The sequence below is a fragment of the Schistocerca americana genome, chromosome 3, assembly GCF_021461395.2.
Source record: "Schistocerca americana isolate TAMUIC-IGC-003095 chromosome 3, iqSchAmer2.1, whole genome shotgun sequence".
NCBI lineage: Eukaryota > Metazoa > Arthropoda > Insecta > Orthoptera > Acrididae > Schistocerca > Schistocerca americana.
The window spans coordinates 631,433,834-631,460,464 of NC_060121.1; the positions used below are offsets into that span (position 1 = coordinate 631,433,834).

A 26,631-nucleotide genomic window follows, 5' to 3' on the forward strand; every position below is an offset into this window, starting at 1 on the left:
CCCTACAAAACCTTTCACCTGACTCCATCAACCTCCTGACCCCACCGACACCCCGCACCCCTACCTTCTACCTTCCTCCTAAAATTCACAAACCCAGTCATCCCGGCCGCCCCATTGTATCTGGTTACCAAGCCCCCACAGAACGTATCTCTGCCTACGTAGATCAACACCTTCAACCCATTACGTGCAGTCTCCCATCCTTCATCAAAGACACCAACCACTTTCTCGAACACCTGGAATCCTTACCCAATCCGTTACTCCCAGAAACCATCCTTGTAACCATTGATGCCACTTCCTTATATACAAATATCCCGCACGCCCAGGGCCTCGCTGCGATGGAGCACTTCCTTTCACGCCGATCACCTGCCACCCTACCTAAAACCTCTTTCCTCATTACCTTAGCCAGCTTCATCCTGACCCACAACTTCTTCACTTTTGAAGGCCAGACATACCAACAATTAAAGGGAACAGCCATGGGTACCAGGATGGCCCCTTCGTACGCCAACCTATTCATGGGTCGCTTAGAGGAAGCCTTCTTGGTTACCCAGGCCTGCCAACCCAAAGTTTGGTACAGATTTATTGATGACATCTTCATGATCTGGACTCACAGTGAAGAAGAACTCCGGAATTTCCTCTCCAACCTCAACTCCTTTGGTTCCATCAGATTCACCTGGTCCTACTCCAAATCCCATGCCACTTTCCTTGATGTTGACCTCCACCTGTCTAATGGCCAACTTCACACGTCCGTCCACATCAAACCCACCAACAAGCAACAGTACCTCCATTATGACAGCTGCCACCCATTCCACATCAAACGGTCCCTTCCCTACAGCCTAGGTCTTCGTGGCAAACGAATCTGCTCCAGTCCGGAATCCCTGAAGCATTACACCAACAACCTGACAACAGCGTTCACATCCCGCAACTACCCTCCCGACCTGGTACAGAAGCAAATAACCAGAGCCACTTCCTCATCCTCTCAAACCCAGAACCTCCCACAGAAGAACCACAAAAGTGCCCTCTTGTGACAGGATACTTTCCGGGACTGGATAAGATTCTGAATGTGGCTCTCCAGCAGGAATAAGACTTCCTCAAATCCTGCCCTGAAATGAGATCCATCCTTCAGGAAATCCTCCCCACTCCACCAAGAGTGTCTTTCCGCCGTCCACCGAACCTTCGTAACCTCTTAGTTCATCCCTATGAAATCCCCAAACCACCTTCCCTACCCTCTGGCTCCTACCCTTGTAACCGCCCCCAGTGTAAAACCTGTCCCATGCACCCTCCCACCACCACCTACTCCAGTCCTGTAACCCGGAAGGTGTACACGATCAAAGGCAGAGCCATGTGTGAAAGCACCTACGTGATCTACCAACTGACCTGCCTACACTGTGACGCATTCTATGTGGGAATGACCAGCAACAAACTGTCCATTCGCATGAATGGACACAGGCAGACAGTGTTTGTTGGTAATGAGGATCACCCTGTGGCTAAACATGCCTTGGTGCACGGCCAGCACATCTTGGCACAGTGTTACACCCTCCGGGTTATCTGGATACTTCCCACTAACACCAACCCATCCAAACTCCGGAGAAGGGAACTTGCTCTTCAATATATCATATCCTCTCTTCCCGTTATCCACCAGCCCTCAATCTCCGCTAATTTCAAGTTGCCGCCACTCGTACCTCACCTGTCATTCAACATCATCTTTGCCTCTGCACTTCTGCCTCGACTGACATCTCTGCCCAAACTCTTTGTCTTCAAATACGTCTGCTTGTGTCTGTATATGTGTGGAGGGATGTGTGTGTGTGTGCGCGAGTGTATACCCGTCCTTTTTTCCCCCCTAAGGTAAGTCTTTCCGCTCCCGGGATTGGAATGACTCCTTACCCTCTCCCTTAAAACCCACATCCTTTCGTCTTTCCCTCTCCTTCCCTCTTTCCTGATGAGGCAACAGTTTGTTGCAAAAGCTTGAATTTTGTGTGTATGTTTGTGTTTGTTTGTGTGTCTGTCTACCTGCCAGCACTTTCATTTGGTAAGTCACATCATCTTTGTTTTTAGATATATTTTTCCTACGTGGAATGTTTCCCTTTATTTTATACACACACACACACACACACACACACACACACACACACACACACACACACACACCAGTTGCAACAATTATGCATATAATAAACTGTTGAAAGTGGTTTGTCGTGGAAAACTGGCGACTTCGAACATCATTATGTTTTCCGCAAACAAAGTTGTATTTCACAAATGTTATTAATTGTCTTCATAATGTTAACCACGTATAGTTAACGGAAGACGTAGAAACGATATTCCGAAACCAATACGTATAGCGTAAGTCAAACGTTCGAATTAGAATAGAAACCCCACGAACACAAATTTGCTGTGGCAGGTATGAAATATAAACTCCGTTACTCGCTCGTTACACTTGAAGGACAGATGTTGAATGGGCCGAAGCGAGCCGCCGCAAAACAGCGTAGTTGCCTGCTAACTTCGAAAGAAGGTAGATGCGGTCCCTAGCGCAACTTTTAACATCGTCGAAAATCAGTGCGGACGGGAGAGCTTTGGTAGATCCTGTTAAAAAAACGGAAAAATGGAGGCGGTACAGTCGGAGAGCGATCCGCCTTCACCAACATGCATAAGCAATTCATTAATAGTTTCATATATATATGAATTACAAAAAACTAATAATAAAAAAAATTGCATGGCGCGAGATTCAATCCGGCGACCTTCGGATTACGAACCCGAGCGCTTACCGCTGCGCCATGACGCTGTAGAAAACTATTAATCATAGAGAGTATTTCAACGCAACGGTTTCTTTTAACGGTCGATTTTCTCGACAACGGCTGAGAAGTGCATCTTGGTGCTTTGCCACATTACACCTCTGGCCATGAGCTTTTATTATGCGCAGTATGAATCGAATCTGAATTTCACAATTGGCGGCCTCACCTTCTTAGTGCTGGATACTGATGTTAATGCAGCTATCTTGACACTGTCAGCACAGCTGATATGTTCGTCCAGTTTGTAATTTTTTTTGTTGACTCTGCTATTTCATGCTGCTACATGTTATGTAAAATGTTCTTTCTCACACACACTTGGAAAGTACAGTTTACTTACCCTATACAGGCGTGGAAGAGTGAAATCAACAAAAAATGACAAACTGGAGCAATGTTAGTTGTATTGAAAGTGTCAGAAGGCCGCATAAAATCAGTATCTGTTACTAAGAAAATAAATGAACTCACTGATGGTAGTGAAACGTCACCAAACATGTCTCATTGTCAAAACAAGGACAACCTGTGTTTGCTCGAGGCAGGACTGTATTTCCATAAGTACATGGAAATGCAGTTACTTTTTACTATGCCACCAGAAACTAAAAGTCCTTTATACCAAAATACTCGGACAATATCCCTGAACAACGTCCAAAATTTTGTCAGAGTTTGGGTTCACGCTCTATACGGTTACCTATTTGGAGTAAAGTAGTACACAATAATGAACACTAAGATATATTCTGATTTGGCTACAGTGAATTTTGGAGCACAGTCTATTAATTACATTCAGTGATTAACTGACACTACTTCTGTGTTGACTGGTGGTGGAAGAATCAACTGCTGCTGATGTGCAATGTTGCCCAGGGTGCGCCCGACTGTACTGATTTTTCATTGTGTAATCCATACAATCTTCGGGGAGGCTTCTTCCTTGCAACAAGGCCATCGGAGTTGCTACCTTCTGGAAATGCTGACCGGACATAGGAATGAATGAATGAATGAATATTAACTGACACTTCATAATGGGAGTTTGCTCCTGAAGTACTTTTTTTCTCTTCTCAAGAAAAGGGACTTAAGCAGACTTTGTGCAGTAACAGTTATCATTTGTAATACAAAATGTGAAAATAAATGTATAGCAGCCTGCATTAAAGTGAAAATTGTTGCACAGAAATCCTGATAATGATTGGTGGAAAAATTGTAGATAGGAAATTAAATTTAAATGTTACAATGAACAGTGAATGCATAATGTGATAGAAGGCAACTAACAGTGTCAGAATTTGTGATAATGATCATTTTTCTTTTGATTCTTTGTTAGCCATTGTAGACTCATTTTACTGCTACGGTAGCTATAATTTGAATAAATTTTGTGTTAAGTCATTGAGGCTCCCTTTTCCTTATTTTCATTTAAACGACGCCTCTCCCTCTCCCAGTTCTTACTTTCAGTGACGATCTGTTAGGGATCCACTGCATCTGCCGAGTGAAAGGGCACAGTGATTAGCTTGCTCAACTTCCTTGTGGAAGGAGTTAAGGTCAAATACCCATGTAGACATCATGATTCAAGTTTTCTGTGATTTTTCTTAAAGCAGTTAAGGTGAGAAATGGAATTGTTCCTTTGGAAAGACCATGGACAGTTTTCTTTCTGTTAATTGTCCTTCATACTAGTTATCCCCTACAAAGACTAATATTTCAAATTTTTTGCAGAAATTTCATTAGTTATAATGAACAAGTAAAATTAAATAATTAATGATAAATGTTTCATGATGTGTGTGTATTCGTTGAAATTTGAAGGGTCTTGCTGCAGGCTGCTGATCTCACATTGGCGTTTGGAAGAAGGTATGGTCTTGTGGGAAGAAATGGTCTTGGCAAGACTACTCTTTTGAGGATGATATCAAGGTTAGTGGAGAGTGAATATTTACCTACTGTTACAGTCATATACACTACGCAGTTTTTGTGTATTTTCTTTAATATATCTTGTAAATACACTAAATGAGAATGCCATAGTTCTAACAACACTAATTGTTCTTTTCAGTGGACAACTGCGGATACCTTCACACATATCTGTTCTCCATGTGGAGCAGGAAGTGGTTGGAGATGACACAACTGCATTGCAGAGTGTTCTCCAGTGTGATACTGTTCGTGAAAGACTAATTGCTAAAGAAAAGGAAATCAGCACAAAATTAAATAATGGGTGAGAGTATTCATTAGTATGAGTATTAATTTCCTTCTTTTTTGCCTTTCTTCCCTGCTCCTCCTCCTAATTTATTGATTTTGTCGAGGGGAGCTTTCAAGAGCATACTGGTATAATGGGAAATGCAGAAATTCCTGTGTAGTTGCGTAAGTCAATCTTTTGTATCCTGTTGTTCATAAAATTTTCATGGTGCTGTCTAGATATTTATCAGCAATTTCCAAGAGTCCTATCCTTGGTTCATTCAGAGTGTATTTATTACTTGACCCCTTGATTTGTGAAATTTCATAAAAATTTTCGTATGAAGTGCAGACTATAGAGTAATTTTAACTGAACTATAGTATTCAATGGGACCATGGCCCCAGAAAAGAGGCAGACAATGATTTACTGTTGTGAAGTCAAACCCTACATACCACTGCCCCTGCAGTACTTAAAGTGCATCTGCTTTATACATGTTACTGTTGTCTTCAGTTTAAAGACTGGTTTGATGCAGCTTTCTATGCTACTGTAACCTGTGCAAGCCTCTTCATCTCCGAGTAACTACTGCAACCTGTAGTCCTGTGAATCTGCTTGCTATATGCATCTATTGGTCTCCCTCTATGATTTTTACCCCCCATGCTTCCCTCCAGTGCTAAGTTGGCAGACACTTGATGCCTCAATGTGTCCTACCAACCGATCCCTTTTTTTGGTCAGGTTGTACCACAAATTTCTCCTTTCTCCAATTATATTCAGTACCTCCTCATTACTTACGTGATCTAGCGATCTAATCTTCCAGCATTCCTCTGTAGCACAACATTTCAGAAGTTTCTATTCTCTTCTTGTTTAAACTTTTCATCATCCATGTTTCATTTCCATACATGGCTACACTCCATACAAATACTTTCAGAAAGGACTTCCTGACACTCAAATCTCTACTCAGCATTAACAAATTTCTCTTCAGAAATGCTTTTCTTGCCATTGCCAGTCTTCATTTTATATCCTCTCTACTTCAACCATCATCGCGTATTTTGCTTCCTAAATAGCAAAACTCATCTACTACTCTAAGTGTCTCATTTCCTAATGTAATTCGCTCAACATCACCTGATTTAATTCATCTGCATTCCATTATCCTTGTTATGCTTTTGTTGATGTTAATCTTACATCTTTCTTTCAAGATACTGTCCATACTATTCAACCACTCTTTCAAGTCCTTTGCTGTCTCTGACAAAACTGTAATGTCATCAGCAAATATCAAAGCTTTTATTCTTCTCCCTAGACTTTAATTCCTACTCCAAATTTTTCATTTGTTTGCTTTACTGTTTGTTCAATATACAGATTGAATAACATCTGGGATAGGCTACAACCCTGTCTCACTCCCTTCTCAACCACTGCTTCCTTTCCGTGCTCCTCGGCTCTTATAACTACCATCTGGTTTCTGTACAAATTGTAAATATCCTTTCACTTCCTGTATTTTACCCCTGCCAACTTCAGAATATGAAAGAGAATATTCCAGTCAACATTTCAAAAAGCTTTCTTCAAGTCTACAGATGATGTAATAATAGATTTGTTTTTCCTTAACCTGTCTTATAAGATAAGTCATAGAATCAGTATTGCCTCAAGTGTTCCTACATTTATCTGGAATCCAAACTGATATTTTCCGAGGTGATTTTCTAAGAGTTTTTCCAGTCTTCTGTAAATAATTCGTGTTAGTATTTTGCAGCCAATTATTAAACTTACTAAACTGATAGTTCATTAATTTTCACACCTGTCAGCACCTTCTTTATTTGGAGTTGGGATTATTGTGTTCTTCTTGAAGTCTGAGGGTATTTCATTTGTCTTATACATCATGCTCACCAGATGCAAGAGTTTTGTCATGGTTGGCTCTCCCAAGGGTATCAGTAGCTCTAACGGAATGTTGTCTACTCACGGGGCCTTGTTTCAACTTCAGCCTTTCAGTGCTTCGTCAGATTCTTCACACAGTATCATATCACCCTTCTAATCTCCCTCTGCGTTCTCTTCATATGGCGGAGATGCTTAGTCACAGGTACGCGCAACAAAAAGTCCTCACAATTAAAGCTTTCAGCCATTAAGGCCTACATCAACAGTAGACGAATCACTCACTGTGCAGATGCAACTCACACATGCAACTGCCGTCTCAGGCAACTGAAACCACACCGCAAGCAGCAGCACCAGTGCATGATAGGAGTGGCGGCTGGGTGGGGGTAAGTAGGAGGCTGGGGCAGAGAGGGGGAGGGATAGTATGGTGGGGGTGGCAGGCAGTGAAGTGCTGCAGGTTAGACGGAGAGCAGGGAGAGGTGGGGAGGGGAGGGGGGGGGAGTAGTGGAAAAGGAGAGAAATGAAAAGACTGGGTGTAATGACGGCTATGTAGTGCCGAAATGGGAATAGGGAAGGGACTGGATGTTTGAGGATAGTGACTAACAAAGGTTGAGGCCAGTAGGGTTACGGGAACATAGGATATACTGCAGGGAAAGTTCTCACCTGCGCAATTCAGAAAAGCTAGTGTTGGTGGGGAAGATCCATATGGCACAGCATGTGAAGCAGTCACTGAAATGAAGGGTATAATGTTTGGCAGTGTGATCAGCAACAGGCTGGTCTGCTTGTTTCTTGGCCACAGTTTGTCAGCGGCCATTCATGCAGACACAGCTTGTTGGTTGTGATACCTACATAGAATGCAGCACAGTGTTTGCAGCTTAGCTTGTAGATCACATGATTGGTTTCACAGGTACCCCTGCCTTTGATGGGATAGGTGATGTTTGTGACCAGACTGGAGTAGGTGGTGGTGGGAGGATGTGTGGGACAGGTTTTGCATGTAAGTCTGTTACAGGGGTATGAGCCATGATGTGAGGGATTGGGAGCAGGAGTTGTAAGGGTGGAAGAGTATATTGTGCAGGTTAGGTGGACAGTGGAATACCACTGTGGGAGGGGTGGGAAGGACAGTGTGCAGGACATTCCTCATTTCAGGGATGTAATTTAAACCCTGGCAGAGAATGTAATTCAGTTGCTCCAGTCCTTGGTAATGCTGATTTACGAGGGGATTGCTCCTGTGTGGCAGATGGTGGGACTTCGGGAGGTGGTGAGAGACTGGAAAGATAAGGCACGGTAGATTTCTTTTTGTAAGAGGTCGGGAGGATAATTACATTCAGTGAAGGCTTCAGTGAGACCCTCGGTATATTTCGAGGAGGACTGCTCTTCACTGCAGATGTGATGACCGTGGTCTGCTAGGCTGTACAGAAAGGACTTTCGCTATGGAAGGGGTGGCACCTGTCGAAGTGGAGGTATTGCTAATGGTTAGCAGGTTTGACATGGATGAAGGTTGTGGTGGTTCCACCTGCTTTAATTTTCTTCCTTTGTTTATTGTTGTCCTCGGTGGCGACATACTGCGTTGCTACACTGGCTGAAAAATGGGTTGTGGCCCCCCCTGCAGTTTCGGTCCCCTCTTGGGTTTGACCACCATATTTCAAAATTATTCCAAAGAGCGAGCCAGTTGGGGAAGGGTGCCTTACTTGGTGCATTGTGTCCATCGTGCATTGAGACCTTTAGCCAGCTTCTTCATCATTGCGTTGCAGTCCCACTCGTTCTCTATCTCTTGGGCAAGGATACATTCCTGGTTGCGATTTCCGCCATGCACTCTGCAGTGTCGCTTCGTGCACTGACGATGACCATGGACCACTTGCCGCTTAATATCTAGCACTGTAGCCAGTCCGTTGTGGTGAGGCCGCCATGAACCCTGTTGGTTGTAGCCCACTGACAACACAGGGATTGCTCTACTGATGACTGCACCATTAACTCCCCACGTATGCCAAGGAGTAGATGGCTATCTCTCTGGGGCATCGGGACTCTCAGCAATGGCCATCCTGCCAGGTGGCCCTTTGTGACTGGGTGGTGCCCGTGGGGAGGGCCCTTGGTAGGAGTAGGTGGCATCGCGGTGGATGACACGCAATGAAGTGTGGCACATCTCCTCTTGCTGGTGGCCAACCACCAGCAGTCTCCAAGCATTCGAGGGCTCACTTTAATGCAAACGTGTATGACCCCAAAGCATTCCCCTCCCTGACCACACCAAGGGAGGAATGAAAGGCTATGAATGACAGCGAGACGTATTTGCCCAGGTATCTAGTCTGTACGAGAGCTGATGGGGGATCCTTTGAGTCCATGAAGCCTCAGTTCTTCGTAAAGCGTTTAGAGCACAAGTTCGGGGAGGTGGAGGGCTTGTCAAAAATGCGGTCTGGGTCAGTCTTGATAAAAACAGCATTCTCTGTCCAGTCATGTCCATTACTTGCTTGTAAGAAGCTGGGGGATGTTTCTGTTACTATCACACCCCATAAAAGCTTAAATATGGTCCAGGGCATTATCTTCCACGGGGCCCTTCTTTTACAGTCCGGTGACGAGCTACACACCAACTTAGAGCGGTGAAGTGACCATTTCATCCGGCGCGTCCACTGGGATCCGAGGGATAATCAGGTTGCCACCAGTGCCTTCATCTTGGCTTTCGAGGGTGACACATTACCCGAGAAGGTGAAGGTGATGGACTACTGCTGTGATGTCAAGCCATATTTCCCTCCCCCGATGCGGTGCTTTAAATGCTGAAAGTTCGGCCATGTCTTCCCACTGTGTTTCCAGCCTCATATGTCGCTGTTGTGGTCGTCCATCCCATCCCGATACTCCATGTGCCCTGCCTCCCATCTGTGTCAACTGCGGAGAGCACCATCCCCCTTGCTCGCTGGACTGTAACATTCTACAGAAGGAACAGAAAATAATGGAATACAAGACCCCTTTGATGGTAGGGGGCACTTCCCTCCCTGTTGCTTCCGCACACCATCTACCTTGGGAGCGATCTCCCCCCCCCCCCCCCCCGCCCCCCCCCCCCCCCCCGCCCCCCCAAACCATCAGGGACCCCAGTCCCCACTTCTAAGCTAGAAAAGCGTAAGTCTTCCAGCTTAGATGCGGTTTCTCTCGCTAGGAACCTTCCCAGGTTCCTACCAATGGCAAACCAGACACCCGCCAGGGGCTGAAGAATCCCCAGGTAGCTGGTCGTAGGGCTTCGCGGTCCTCTTCAGTCCTGGAGACTGGATCAAAGAAGCCCTCCTAGCAAGGGCAACCAAAGGAACAGTGTGAGAAATCGAAATCAAACACCCCTAAGATCAAGGAAATTGCAGTGGCACCCACTGCGCCACTACCTGACGTCTGACGATGCAGTGGAGATTCTGGCGTCCGCTGAGTACCTAGATCTCGCTGGGCCCTCATGCATGGTGGATGTCGCTCCCATTGGTACTCAATCAGTCCCAGCAGGTGACCCAGCGGTGTAATCTGCCTCCTCGGTCCCTTCACGCCTTTCTCGGCTATGGACAATGTCATCCTGCAGTGGAACTGCAGCTGTTTTTTCCACCATCTTGCTGAGCTCTGACAACCTCTCAGCCTTTACCCTTTCCTCTGCATTGCTCTTCAGGATGCGAACCCCCACTTTCCATCGCCTTCCCCCCCCCCCCCCCCCCCAAATCAGTCTACTGACTGGTTTGATGCGGCCCGCCACGAATTCCTTTCCTGTGCTAACCTCTTCATCTCAGAGTAGCACTTGCGACCTCCGTGGCTATCGGGGTTATTATAAGAACCGGCCAGCTCTTATGAGAGGGCGTCTAGTGGCGTCTGCATTTACGTCCTTCTCTCTTTACAGCGAGCCTGTCCCTCTACAAACACCTTTAGAGGCTGGCGCTGTTCGGGTGTGGATGCCTCAGGCTGTTACTTCTGCAGTCTCTATGTTCCACCGGATGTGATGTCCCGCAGCATGTCCTGGCTACACTGATAGCCCAATTGCCGCCACCTTTTCTGACACTGGGCGACTGCAATGCCCGTAACCCTCTGTGGGGTGGACGGTGGCAACAGGCCGAGGCAGCATCGTTGAGCAGGTTTTGGCACTGCTCAACCTTCATCTTTTAAATAGTAGTGCCTTCACACATTTCAGTGTGGCGCATGGCACGTACTCAGCCATCAACCTTTCGATCTGCAGCCCTAGCCTATTACCATCTGTCCAATGGAGTGTGCATGATGACTTGTGCGGTAGTGACTGCTTTCCGATCTTTCTGTCACTGCCACAGCGTCACTCTTCTGGGTGCCCATGTAGATGGGCTGTAAATAAGGCTGACTGGGACTTGTTCACCTCCATTGCCACTATTCAGCCTCTTTCCAATGACACCATTGATGCAGTGGTTCACTATGTCACCACCAGCTTCGTTACTGCCGCAAAATCTGCCATTCCCTGTTCTTCTGGGTCCCCTCAGCAGAGGACTGTGCCTTGGTGGTCGCCCGAGATCGCTGAGGCGATTAAAGATCGCAGGCGGGCACTCCCGCGTCACAAGCGGCATCCCTCATTGAAACACGTCATCGCCTTTAAACGGCATCGTGCGTGAGCCCGCTGCCTCATTCGCCAACATAAGCAGGAGTGCACCACTGGCCTCTGTACCTCTCCATCGCAGGTTTGGGCCAAGATTAGGCGACTCTATGGCTATCGGACCCCATCAGCGTACCTGTGCTTTCACTGAATGGAGCAGTCTGTACTGACTGCGACACAATTGCAAACCGCTTAGCGGAGCATTTTGCTGAGAGTCCCACTTCTGCGAATTACCCACTGGCCTTCCGCTCCCTGAACGAGCGGTTGGAACGTCAGAGCCTTTCATTTCACACGCGCCACGCTGAATCATAAAATGCTCCATTCAGTGAGTGGGAATTACAAAGTGCGCTAGCCGCTTGCCGTGGTACAGCTCCCGGGCCAGATCGCATCCACTGTCAGATGCTCAAACACCTCTTGGTGGACTGCCAGGGACGCCTCCTAGACCTTTCCAACCGCATCTGGGTTGAGGGTGAGTTCCCGTCGCAATGGCGGGAGAGTATCGTAATCCCTGTGTTGAAACTTGGCAAGAACCCACTGGAGTTGGACAGCTACCGCCCCATTAGCCTCACCAACATTCTTTGCAAGTTGCTCGAACGCATGGTGAGTCGGAGGTTGAGTTGGCTACTTGAGTCTCGGGGCCTTCAGGCTCCGTTTCAGGGTGGGTTATGTAAGGGCCATTCTGCCGCCGATAATCTGGTGTGCCTGGAGCCTGCCATCCGTACAGCCTTTGCCCGCCATCAGCATCTGGTTGCCGTGTTTTTTGACATGCAGAAGGCGTACGATATGACATGGCGACATCACATCCTCTCCGCGCTTCATGTTTGGGGTCTTCGGGGTCCGCTCCCGATTTTCATACAAAATTTTCTGTCGCTTCGTTCCTTCCATGTGCAAGTTGCGGCCTCCCATAGTTCCTCCCGAGTTCAGGAGAATGGGGTGCTGGAAGGATCTGTCTTAAGTGTCTGCCTCTTTCTGATTGAAATTAATGGGCTCACTGCAGCAGTGGGAACGTCTGTCTCAGCTTCCTTGTATGCTGACAACTTCTGCCTATACTATAGCTCCACTGGCATTGCAACTGCTGAACAGCAGCAGCAGGGCACTATCCGAAAGGCTACAGTCTTGGGCTGTAGCACATGGCTTTCTGCTTTCGGCAGCGAAGACCTGCGTTATACATTTCTGCCAGTGGCACACTGTTCATCCTGAGCCATGGCTTTATCTTGACGGCGAACCTCTTGCTGTGGTGGAGACGCATCAGTTGTTGGGATTGGTTTTTGATACCCGGTTGACTTGGCTCCCTCACATTCGGCAGTTTAAACAGACATGCTGGCAGCATCTTAACGCTCTTTGTTGCTTCAGTCGCACCAGCAGGGATGTCGATCAGTCTACACTCCTACAGCTGTACCAGGCATTAATTCAGTTCCGTCTAGATTATGGGAGCCTGGCTTATGGTTCGACATCACCTTCCGCATTGCGGTTGCTGGACACCATCCTTCACAGCGGGGTCCGACTCACCACTGGAGCTTCGCGGACAAACCCTGTCAACAGCAGGTGTCCCTCCATTGCAGTTCCGGCACAAATGATCACTGGCCACTTATACTACACACATTTGTAGCTTGCCTGGGCATCCCAATTATCATCTCCTGTTCCCTCGGTCGGTCGGCCATCTTCCAGAACGGCAGCCCGGTCAGGGTGTACGATTGCGGTTCGCATCAGAGCTCTTCCCCTGGGCTTGAGGTTTTCTTTCTCTCACATCTTTTCCGGACCCCTCTGCGTATACCCCCGTGGTGTGTGCCCCACCCATGCCTTCGTTTCGATTTGCCACAGGTCGCCAAGCACTCGGTCCCTCCTGAGGCCCTCCACCACTGCTTTCTTTCAATCCTTGCCATGTTTCAAGGCTCTGACGTAGTCTATACTGACATTTCGATGGTTGCTGGTCGTGTCACTTATGCTCTTACTCTAGGGGATCATTATGAACAACACTCATTGCCAGCTGGCTGCAGTGTTTTCACTGCTGAGCTGGTCGCCATCTCTCGTGCACTAGAGTATATCCGCTCCTGCTCAGGTGAGTCCTTCATTATCTGTAGTGACTCACTGAGCAGTTTACGAGCTATTGACCAGTGTTTTCCTCACTCTCCTCTGGTGATATCTATCCAAGAGCCCCTCCATACTCTTGCCCCTTGCTGCCGCTCTGTGGTCTTTCTGTGGACCCCAGGTCATGTCGGCATTCCGGGAAATGAACGTGTTGACACGCTGGCCAAACATACTGTTGGTGCACCAGCCTTGGAGAGTGAACTCAGGTCAGTTTTATGGCAGAAGGTACTATGCACCTGGGCTGAAGAATGGCGCACCCTCCTTCACCCAACAAACTTCGGTCCATAAAGGAGGCTACCGGTGCGTGGCACTCCTCCTTGCAGGTCTCTTGCAAGGACACTCTGTACTCTGCCGGCTGTGCATTGGCCCCACCTGGATAACACACAGCTATTTATTGCGCCACAAGGACCCACCTTTATGTCGCTGTGGATCACCTTTGATGGTGGTCCACATCTTGTTGGACTACCTACTTTTAACTCCACTCAGGCAGATGTTTGTGCTGCCTGATACGCTTCCTGCACTTTTATCAGATGACATTGCGATGGTAGATTTAGTTTTGAGTTTTATTTGTGCAGGGGGGTTTTTATTGCTGGATCTAAGTGTTAGTCCTTTTTTTGTGTTGAGTCTGGCCTTTGGCATACAATTTTAGAGTGGGGTTTTTAGTGCGTTTCTTGGTGGTTGGCTTTTCCTTTTTTGTTTCTATGGTCGGCCAACCAGTCACACTCGGTGTGATTGTAATTCCTTTTTTTTCTGGTCTCTGTGTCTTTCTTGTCCTGTGTTGTCTCTTGTCATCTCCATTGTTTGTTCTTATTCTTTGTGGGTGTTTCAAGTTCGTCGAAAAAGGGACCGATGGCTCTAGTAGTCTGGTCCCTTTAGTCCCACAAACCAACCAACCAACCAAATGCTAGAATTATCAGCTGCCGTTTCCCTACAGCCTGGCTGTCCTGATCACCTGATCTTAAACCGTGTGCCTTCTGGCTGTGCAGCTATCTGAGAGATGATGTATTCAGTCTTCCGATTGCAAACTTGGCTGCATTGAAGGTATGCATTACACAACACATTCTGAATGTGACCCCAGAAACACTTCAATCAGTTGTGAAATGTGCTGTTTCTTGCTTTCGACTTGTTGCAGAAACCAGTGGACAGCATATGGAACATGTTTTGGGCCAGTCACATGGAAATTAATAATCCATTTTGATCTTGATTGATGCTTTTTATGGGGTTTTTGGCCTCAGGACAATTAAAAACCGAAGGGAGTAATGCTTGTTATGTGGTTTTGGCTTCAGAACAATTAAAAATCAATTTTTCCCATCTGATGTGATATGACCTTACTGTCGTGGATGGGCTTACGTAACCAAGAGTATCACACCTGTACACCCGTGCACACTGAGTAGCACAGTTTAACATCAAACACATCTTAGGCATTGTTGTACGGTTATTTGTCATTTGTAGTTGACCATTAATAAAGTATGACCCTTAAAGCGCCATCTATTGATATATTTTGTAATTATTTATTTCTCCTCTGCCATACGTTTTTCCCCTTCTCTGATAATATTCCATTGCAATTTGACGTCATTCTGAACAGTGGTGTTCTATCTACAGTGGTTTGAAAGTTTAACTTTAATTATAATCATTCTGTACATGTGCACGTCACCTCAAAATCTCAGGGAACCCATTGGTATTTATAAACATACTAAGCATTATGGAAAATCTTCTGTCAACTTTCGGGACTGGTGCTCCGTGCAGTTACAAATGTCTACATTTATTTGATGGAACCTTTAAAGCAGCAATATAAGGTTTTTGATTGTTTATCCCACTTTAAAATTAAAGAGAGTTGCGATCTCCGTGGAACTGACAGTGACTTCTGGGTCCTCTATGTAGATGTCTTTTTGCATTTGATACAGCTCTGTCCATGGCACTTGTCAAGTTTCAACTCCAGGTCTGTCTCTTTGGCCCACAACCACAACTTTCATTTCTCCTCCACTACAATTCAGATCCATTCCCTACTCCTTGATTTTGTTTAGAACAGTGTAGTCAATCATCTTTATCATTTTCCTTTCATGTTCCCTTTTGGATTGTGAGTTGGAGAGAGCTTAAATTAGTTTCAGTAATATAATTCTTAAATTTCATTTTTTTGCTCTAATTAACTTTTCTGGAAAAGTTTTGGTATGTGTGACCTCAGCTATTCTGCACCCTGAATTGGTTTCCCAGAGGACTGTCCTACAGTTCTCATTTAAATTGGCTTCCATTCCCGTGAATTTAACACAGATCTGATGTTTCTAAGTGTTTTTTTCTTTTGTAGTCTGCCAGTTTCCAATACCGTTCCACATTATGATTTTTTTTTTTTTTTCTACAATAATGGAAGTTACTTTTATCTGTAATGTTTAATTCTGCTGCTTCTAGTTGGAAGTACCTCTATTCTGATTTTTCCATAAGCTGAGAGACTCAAAATTTGATGTAGTAATAAGAGCTGCACCTGGTCTGACAGCTCTGTCCAGTTTCTCATCTCAAGTAGCTGACATGTTTTTTAACAGGCTCTGAATCAGGTACGATCATAAACACTTTTAATATTGAATTATTAAGTGAAGTATAACATACTGATCACATAAAGGAGCTCAGGCTCCTACCAGAATTTATAATTAACTGCCTTATGTCAGTAATATCAGTAACTGCTTTACGTTTCATAAGGGCAGACATAATTTTAGAGAAATACAGCAGCTGCTAATGACCTATAACTCGTTACCTATTTTAGCCACAGCTTACTTTCACAACTACAATGATGTATAATCCACATGGATTGGACATTTTAATATTAATGCTATTTTGTGTGGGATACTTAGCTTTAATTAAAACCTGTTTGTTATTAAGTCACAATATGTAAACTCAGACATTAAGAACCTATTGAAATGATTCTGCAGTGTTTCTTCGAACTGCAGGTCAGTGCATGCGTAGAGCTGTTCATGTACAGGGGAAGACAAAATATGGAAATACCAGAAACAGAACATATTACCATGCTTAATATGATTTTGGAAAACTACATTCCATTATCCTTGTTTTGCTTTAGTTGATGTTCATCTTACATCCTCCTTTCAAGACACTGTCCATTCCATTCAATTGTTCTTCCAAGTTCTTTGCTGTCACTGACAGAATTACAAGGTCATCAGCGAACCTCAAAGTTTTTATTTCTTATCCATGGATTTTAATACCTACTCCGAATTTTTCTTTTGTTTCCTTTACTGCTTGTTCAATATACAGACTGAATAACATCGGGGAGAGGCTACAACCCTGTCTCACTCCCTTCCCAACCACTGCTTCCCTTTCATGCCCCTTGACTCTTTATAACTGCCATCAGGTTTTTGTACAAATTGTAAATAGCCTATCGCTCCCTGTGTTTTACCCCTGCCACCTTTAGAATTTGAGAGTCTTCCAGTCAACATTGTCAAAAGCTTTCTCTGAGTCTACAAATGCTAGAAACGTAGGTTTGCCTTTTCTTAATCTTTTTTCTAAGATAAGTCGTAAGGTCAGTATTGCCTCATGTGTTCCAACATTTCTACGGAATCCAAACTGATCTTCGCCGAGGTTGGCTTCTACCAGTTTTTCCATTCGTCTGTAAATAATTTGCAGTAGTACTTTGCAGCCATGACTTATTAAACTGATAGTTTGGTAATTTTCACATCTGTCAACACCTGCTTTCTTTGGGATTGGAATTATTATATTCTTCTTGAAGTCTGAGGGTATTTCGCGTATCTCATACATCTTGTTCACCAGATGGTAGAGTTTTGTCAGGACTGGCTCTCCCAAGGCCGTCAGTAGTTCTAATGGAATGTTGTTTACTCCTAGGGCCTTGTTTCGACTCAGGTCTTTCAGTGCTCTATCAAACTCTTCACGCAGTATCGTATCTCCCATTTCATCTTCATCTACATCCTCTTCCATTTCCATAATACTGTCCTCAAGTACATAGCCCTTGTATAGACCCTCTATGTACTCCTTCCACCTTCCTGCTTTCTCTTCTTTGCTTAGAAGTGGGTTTCCATCTGAGCTCTTGATATACAAGTAGTTCTCTTTCCTCCAAAGGTCTCTTTAATTTTCCTGTAGGCAGTATCTATCTTACCCCTAGTGAGATAAGCCTCTACATCCTTACATTTGTCCTCTAGCCATCCTTGCTTAGCCATTTTGCACTTCCTGTTGATCTCATTTTTTAGACATTTGTACTCCTTTTTGCCTGCTTAATTTACTACATTTTTTTATTTTCTCCTTTCATCAATTAAATTCAATATTTCTTCTGTTACCCAAGGATTTCTACTAGCCCTCGTCTTTTTACCTACTTGATCCTCTGCTGCCTTCACTTCTTCATCCCTCAGAGCTACCCATTCTTCTTCTACTGTATTTCTTTCCCCCACTCCTGTCAATTGTTCCATTACGCTCTCCCTGAAACTCTGTACAACCTCTGGTTTAGTCAGTTTATCCAGATCCCATCTCCTTAAATTCCCACCTTTTTGCAGTTTCTTCAGTTTTAATCTACAGTTCATAACCAATAGATTGTGGTCAGAGTCCACATCATCCCCTGGAAATGTCTTACAATTTAAAACCTGGTTCCTAAATCTGTGTCTTACCATTATATAATCTGATACCTTCTAGATCTCCAGGATTCTTCCATGTATACAACCTGCTTTTATGATTCTTGAACCAAGTGTTAGCTATGATTAAGTTATGCTCTGTGCAAAATTTTACCAGACAGCTTCCTCTTTAATTTCTTACCCCCAATCCATATTCACCTACTATGTTCCCTTCCCTCCCTTTTCCTACTCTTGAATTCGTCAGCCATGACTATTAAATTTTCGTCTCCCTTCACTACCTGAATAATTTCTTTTCTCACATCATACATTTCATGAATTTCTTAATCATCTGCATAGCTAGTTGACATATAAACTTGTACTACTGTAGTAGGCATGGGCTTCGTGTCTATGTTGGCCACAATAATGCATTCACTATGCTGTTTGTAGTAGCTTACCCGCACTCCTATTTTTTTTAAATTCATTATTAAACCTACTCCTGCATTACCCCCCAATATAAAAAAAAAAGTTTCAAAGTTTTTGGAAATTCAGCACCCAAGGGGGTGAAATACGGGGTAAAAAGTTTTATGGAAGTAATACATTATGAAACATTTTTAAAACTAAAACTGTGAAAAATTCCCATTTGGTATCTTGGTTAGAAATTTTTTTAAAAGAAGTATTTCAGCGTTTTTGGAAGGTCGACCCCATGGGGAGGGTGAAAGCTTCTATGGAAATATTGCATTATGAATGCATTTATGAAGCTAAATCTGAAAATTTGTTTACCAGGTACAGGTTAAAGAGAAGTGACATAATATGTTCCACTTTCACAACTTTGGAGGAATGTGATAATGATTTACTTGAATGAAAGATTCAAATAAATATTGAGTTGTCCGTTAATACACCTTCTTCAGCAGATATTGCCAGTAAACAATCTATTTGGGAGGGATTGTGTAATTTAGTACACAGCTCTGGCTGAAATGTTTAGTAAGTCTGGTAGTACCGGATGTTGATTTAACTGTTTTTACTATAGCATTGTGTAGTGATGACTTAACATTAATAATAATTGGAAAACTTATCGACAGAAGGAAAGAACAAGGTTCAATTGTGTCTTTAAGTTTAGAATGTGTATTACAAATGATGATAAATTTAAATATTTATGGAGAACCAAGAAGAAACAAAAAAGATGTTTTGAGATGGATGATAAGTGGCTTCACACCTGTGGTAAGCAAATTGAGGTACATGGGTCAACAGATATATCCTCGAATGGTTATGGGGGTACTCTTTTCGACGTCACTGTCATGTAGTTGTAACTATGTACCATGCTTCCTCAGGGGAATCACATTCTTTGTGATTTTTGTAGAATGATGACAGCAGACTGGAGTTCATTGTTGTATGAGGTGTTACCCCCAACATATTTGCAGCTCATGAGTCTACCTGTCTATCTAGTTTGAATATAATAGAGGGAAACATTCCACATGGGAAAAATAAAACAAAGATGCTGTAACTTACCAAACAAAAGTGTTGGTATGTTGATAGAGACAAAAAACACACAAACACAAATTTCAAGCTTTCGCGACCCACAGTTGCTTCATCAGGAAAGAGGGAAGGAGAGGGAAAGACGAAACGATGTGGGTTTTAAGGGAGAGGGTAAGGAGTCATTCCAATTCTGGGAGCGGAAAGACTTACCTTAGGGGGAGAAGAGGACACACACACACACACACACACACACACAGACACAGGCAGACATATGTAAAGACAAAGAGGTTGGGCAGAGATGTCAGTCCAGGCGGAAGTACAGAGGCAAAGATGTTGTTGAATGACAAGTCGTGTACGAGGGGCAGCAACTTGATATTAGCGGAGATTGAGGCCTGGTGGGTAATGGGATAAGTGGATATATTGAAGGGCAAGTTCTCATCTCCGGAGTTCTGATAGGTTGGTGTCCGTGGGAAGTATCCAGATAACCCGGACGGTGTAACACTGTGCCAAGATGTGCTGGTCGTGCACCAAGGCATGTTTAGCCACAGGGTGATCCTCATTACCAACAAACACTGTCTGCCTGTGTCCGTTTATGCAAATGGACAGTTTGTTGCTGTTCATTCCCACATAGAATGCATCACAGTGTAGGCAGGTCAGTTGGTAAATCACGTGGGTGCTTTCACACGTGGCTCTGCCTTTGATCGTGTACACCTTCCAGGTTACAGGACTGGGGTAGGTGGTGGTGGGAAGGTGCATGGGACAGGTTTTACACCGGGACCGGTTACAAGGGTAGGAGCCAGAGGGTAGGGAAGGTGGTTTGGGGATTTCATAGGGATGGAATGCCGCCAGGTGGTACTGTATGCTTCCTTTCGTGACCCAATGCCTCAAGTGACTTTCTGCTAGGTGGCCGCATATAGTTTTGTGTGCATTTTACATTGTCAGGTCTTTAAACTTTTATTTTATACTGTGAAAAACTGCTGTCGAAACACGCAGCGTGTTGAAGTAAGCATTTGGGGAAGATGCCTTAGGTCCTCAGCAAACTTACAACAGGTTTAAATGTTCTCAAGGTGACAGAAAATATGTTGACAATGAGTGACATTCAGGATGGCTGTCAGCCAGTGTTACACCTGAAAAGTTGCTACTGCTTGGAATATGGTGCTGTAAAATTCTAGCCAGACTATCCAGTATGCATGCAATATCATAGGCCTGTCTTTTGGTATGTGTCAGAGGATTTTATCTAACAAACCGCATATGTGACGGATTGCCGCAGTTCATGCCATGAATTCTCAGCAACTACCAGAAATAGCGTTACATGGAAGTCTGCAGAGAACTTCAACAAAGGTTTGAAATTTAACCAGACTTTCTTTCGAAGGCTTTTATTAGAGATGAAAGCTGGGTTTATGAGTATGATATCAAAACAGAGCAGTCATCAGAATGGGAGAGTCTGTTGTCCCATTGCAGGAAAGTATGGCAACTGAAGAGTAAAGTGAACTTGTGCTCACCTGTTCCTGTGACATGGAAGGAATTGTCCATAAGAAGTACTTCCCTCATAGTCAGTGCAATGTTCTACAGTGATGTCTGAGGTGGTTGAGGAAGAATGTAAGAAGAAAAGTCCATAAAAATGGCACATGGGTGCCTGGTTTCTCCACCATGACAATGCCATGTCACACGCTGCTCTGATCATCCTGGAGTTTGTGGTGGAAAAACAAAAGACCACTCATCCTCATCCACTGTATTCACCTGACCTGACACCAGGTGTGCCTTTTTGTAATTCCCCAGGATGAGACTAAAGTTGAAAAGCTTAATTCCCCAGGATGAGACTAAAGTTGAAAGGCTGAAGATTTCACTCAGTTCAGGGGATTCAAGTATAATTGCGAGTTATAGTAAATTCTCTCACAAAAAATTGATTCCATGGAGCTCTCAGTACATGGAAAAATCACTGGGAGCAGTGTATAAACTCCCAAGGGGACTACATTGAAGGCGATTGTGGTGAATAAGATCCAGGTAAAGTGTAATTTTATTTATTGATGTATCCTATGAACTTTTAGGGAGCATCTTGTATTTCTCCACATGTAATTTTCAATACAATGGTCTTCCTTACCCTCATCTCCACCCTCCAATACTATCCTACATACGTTATCACCAAATTTTCTTTTACTATCATATTGTGAGATGGGGGTATAAGGTGACGAAATTGGTTTGTAAATGGTATGAGGTACAGAGACAGCAGCAGCACTCAGTCTTCAGTCCCATCGGGATTATCCGACCGCCGTGTCGTCCTCAGTTGAGGATGCAGATAGGAGGGGTGTGTGGTCAGCACACCGCTCTCCCGGTCGTTATGATTGTTGTCTTTGATTGGAACCGCAATTATTCGGTTGAGTAGCTCCTCAATTGACATCACAAGGCTGAGTGCACCCCGTAAAATGGCAACAGTGCGTGCCGGCCATACCCGACAGCGCTTAACTTTGGTGATCTCACGGGAACCAGTGTATCCACTGCGGCGAGGCCGTTGCATGTGGTACAAAGAGATGATGGATTAATTTTGACATGGGATGATGGGAATGGGATTTTTTTACTGATCTTCATTACTGTCGTTCATTTTTAGAATAGTCCTTACTTACATCCACCCTGTCGTAAGAGATCCAAACATCTTTAGTCATACTTCAACCATATGGATGAAGTGCATGTTATGATCCACACCCTATTAAGAAAAGTATGTCATTATTTGTTTCAAATAAGTAGAGATACAACCTGATTATAGATGTATTCAATGTTGTCACACGTGCAGGAATTAACAATATTTCTGTGCTGTTCAAGCACACTGAAGATCCCACTTTTGTTTCGCTATTAGTCATTTCCCTGTTAACCTATATCTGGGTCCCCCCCCCCCCCCCCCCCCCCCCCCCCTTTTCCTGCCCCTTTTGAGAGCTTCGTTGTCATGTATACTACACCTGTTGAGATGATCTCATGTGTGTACCTATGTACTTGTTTTGAGAGCTTTGACTAGTTTTTTTGTGACCCGTCTTAAGGTAAATTCAAGCATTTACTTACATTTACTTCTGAGGGGAGTCACTATATGACAGGGTACACCCCTTGGAGAAAGTTGCATGTATCTCTTTAGGCCCTGTTGTGGAGAGAGTATAAAGTCATCATTTGTATGACCCTGAAGATAATTTAGAATTGTTAGTTGTATCCCCCATTAAAAGGATATATGTCATTACTTACAACTCCAGCCATGGGGTCTTTAATCATTCGTAGACCACTCATGAGAGTATTCCATGTAGAAATCATCATCTGAAGCTCCTAAAATTTGCTAAGTGAGCACTGTTGTAGGCTATATTTTCTCCCTTGGGTCCACATAGTTTAAACTAACGTGAGTCAATTGTGTTTATGCGTCCATGGATTTCTTAAAAGCTAAAATTTAAGCTGTTTTTTCTGCCAGGCAATCATTGGTAAATGAAAACTATAAAGGCAAATGTTTCAGTAGAAATAATATAGAAAACCAACAGATTTGAAGACTCTTTAAGGTTATTACAAGCTTGTATGCTTGTTCAATAATTAAGTGAATATGTAAGCACTACAATGAATTCCAAAATGAATTTATTTTTCTGTAGTTTTTTACACAAAAGTTCCATCACAAGGAGGAAAATTACATTGATAAATTTGCAAGATCATGTTTGAATATGTGCAAAGGAAAAGTAAGTTGGTAAAGTGTACTGTGATAAAACTCTTAAGGGGAGCCGGAAGTGCCTATGCTGCCCATGTTAAAATCACTAAGTTTGAGGAACATTTATGAATAAACTACCAAATAGAAAATTTTGAAATTTTTTTTTTTTTACATATAGAGTGGTTTAGTATTGCAGTTATGACAGAGGGATTTTGGAGTATCTTTTCTAGTTTCCTTCCAATTATTTTTTTTATTAATGACGCAAATTTTTTTTACAAATAATTGCTTTATAATTAAACTGAAATGAAACTACTGAACATATTGCCAAATGGCTGTGTTACAATGTAAGTTTGACCACTAGGAGTGCTGTATAAAAATTTCATCTCTCTAGCTTGAGTGGATTTTGAGAAAATGTTCCTTAAATTCGAAAAATTCTAATTTACGGGAAATGGCTATCAAAGTTTCTCAATACATACCTGCACTATAGGATGGATTATCAGGGTCTTCTTCTTCATCCTCCAAAAGCTTCCTCTTCGGTCTTCTTTTCTGGCCTGTTGTTCCATCATACTTCATATGCCTTTCTCTTCTTTCTGCTCCTCTTATCCTTTCTCTGTCAATATTTCTTAGTGCTCGCACAGTGTTCACCCCAGCTGTAAATCCTAATGCCTTCAGAACTTCACACTTCACACTGTTCCCTTGGTTGTAGGTTGCTATTGCATCACAAATGCCAAAGTGCAGTGTTTCTATGCTTACAAACACCCTTTTAGGAATCACTTTCCAAATCAAATTGTTTACGCTCTCATTAGGATTCTGCGTCTTTCCGTGTAGACATTTGTGTAACAATTCTGGCTGTGCTAAGTCATGAAAAATTGGTTTTATTGCATTTATCAGAGCTGCTGGCAAACCATATTTGTGATCATAGTCCTTTTTTGCATTATATTTGCCCCAGGAATCTTTTGGGCACAGGCTGTGTTGAGGGTATTCATTGGAAGAGGCAGTATGAAGGAACAATGCCCACACTGCTTTCCGCATGTCACTAACATTACTAGTATTTTGCCTTATAGCATACCCATAGTATCTCTGTAGACGTTCAATCACCTCATCAGTAACTCCCTCCTATTGTCTTTCCATCACTGAGCTTACTTGAACCCAACGTTTGTTTGAGCCTTTGAAGCCGTGCACCCATACGCTTTCGCACATGCCCAATGCATTCCAACTTTTGAACTACAAATTCATTTCCATATTGTTTCAGGTCCTCTGTAGTCTTGAAACCTTGGGAGTCACCATCCCCAAGGTAGTATTTGTACCTAACATTGTATCTGGGAACTGAACATTCAAAAATTTGTTTCACTCCATCCACTTCCATTGCTCCACTTGATCCACTAAAATTTGCCTCACAGGTTCCACTGTGCTCTCCTTTGATTTTATTTTTGCACCTACAATGTTTTGATAATATTGCAACATCTATCACTTTTGCACTATCACCACAAGTAGCAGTTACAACCCCATTCAGGGATTTATGACCCCTCTTTTGCCAGGAACCCTCTAATGCCACTACCAAATCCCTAGAACCACCGTTCATTTCTACAGATTCCTCCACTGCTTCCTTCGTGGTTTTCAGAGCCTCATCTTCAACAGAGGATCCTACCAGTTCACAGGAGTACCCAAATTTGCTTGGAGGCGATGACAAGTTCATAATACCACAAAACAGTTTACCAGCAGCAGACCCTTTTCCAATGGATCAAAGACCATACACAAGTCGAACATTCTCCTCAAACACTCTAGACCGTCCATTTTCACCAAAGAGACTGGCATGTGAATTGTAGAAAGTCACTTGATACTTGCAACATGCACAGATTATCTCACAAGCTAAACAAAAGTGCTTTGTTATCTCTGGTCCCATTCCTACACTTGAACACATTTTGCACAGAACACTTTCTTTCAGCACAGAAGATAATAATCCAATATTCAGTACTTCATTAATATCATCACTGTCACTAACATATTCATGAAATCTGTCACTTCCACCAGTCAGCTTCTTGCTAGAAGATGTCACAGGGCTATGGCCGGCCATATTTATATTTATAAAGCATATCGCTGGTCATATTTATTTTTCAGGTGCACGGAACCTGAATTGACTCAAGAGTTGACTGATGTCTACACTCAGCTGCAAAATATAGAAGCTGATAAAGCTCCAGCACGTGCCAGTATTATTCTGAATGGTCTTGGGTTCTCCACTGAAATGCAGCAGCGTTGCACAAAAGAATTCTCAGGAGGTTGGCGGATGAGACTCGCTTTGGCGAGAGCATTGTTCTCAAGGTAAGATGCTTTCTTAATTTGATCTTCATACACTTTCTTAAATATAGTCTTGTGAATCATGTTGTAAGCAGTCTGGAACAAAAAAATGTTAGTTTGAGCCAATATTTAATTTATATTAGTGCATACAGACTTACGTTTAGGAATGACCTCTGCCAAGTGCTGGACACCTTTGATATTTGCACATCATTACTTGCCCTTTCTCAAAGGGTATGTGAGGAAGAAGATTCTGTCTTGTTTTTCATTACTTTATTTAGGTCAAAGAAAAGTTACTTCTAACAATTTTTTAAAGAATAATGTTATGAAGAGTGGTAGTAAATACTTCTCTGTATTGATACTGTTAAAAGTATTGATCTGTGTATAACAATTTCTGGAAGGAAAAAGTAAAACTGTAGTAGCAGCCATTTAGCAGGCTGTTCTTACTATTTGTAATGTCTAATGGGGGACAAGATGATATACTCCAACACTGTCTAGTGGACCTGAAGAAAACAAAATCGTACTCAACAGTATGTTAACACAGTATGTATAATTGCCTATTCTTTGCATGAGAATCTATAGTGTCTGTATGAAGACAGTTAATGGCCCTGACAAAATTCGGTTTGGGATGCTGATGTAGCTGAATACTGAAGCAAATGGAAATCCTCTTGGAACTTTTTAATGAAATCTGGTTACAAGAAGAATGTCGGCACCTAAAGGGTAATGATTCCTTTCCTAAAACTATGGAAAGGTTGCACATCTCTGAGTAGTTATTGTAGTATTCTTATAAACACTTATCTGAGAGAGACTGTTAGGTGACTGATCAGCAGACATTTTGTATGAATTTTAGAAAGAATGAATCTTCTGCCTTGCTTCCTGTATGGCTTCAGAAGGTATCATTTTACTCTGGACAACCTTAGCCAAGGGAGTCATTGTACTAGAGTTCTTAATTTGTATACATGTCAGACATTCTTGTTGGCATAAAGAAGGCAGAAGCACTACCAGGAGATATAATACTGTGCAGCAACCTGGAGTGGAATTCCTGTGGGATTGTGCAGCAACCTGGAGTGGAATTTCTGTGGGAAACTCCCAATTTTGTGATATTTATTCATTTTAGCTCCTCTCTCCCAATATTAAATTTGTAATTTACAACATATTGTGATTCCTAAACTTTTTCTCCTGTTTTCCTGATATATCCATCTTAAGAGTTTCTCGTGTGT

The 26,631-nt window shown here is 43.3% G+C and overlaps 1 protein-coding gene across 1 annotated transcript in view; it reads left to right on the forward strand.

Moving 5' to 3' along the window:
• LOC124605545 (ATP-binding cassette sub-family F member 3) overlaps positions 1 to 26,631 on the forward strand; it is an 89,804-nt gene that overhangs the window by 45,057 nt on the left and 18,116 nt on the right. The window contains exons 5-7 of the mRNA XM_047137303.1: positions 4,557 to 4,661; positions 4,798 to 4,956; positions 25,238 to 25,438. Coding sequence (XP_046993259.1) covers positions 4,557 to 4,661; positions 4,798 to 4,956; positions 25,238 to 25,438 — 465 coding nt within the window. The remainder of the gene's footprint in view (positions 1 to 4,556; positions 4,662 to 4,797; positions 4,957 to 25,237; positions 25,439 to 26,631) is intronic.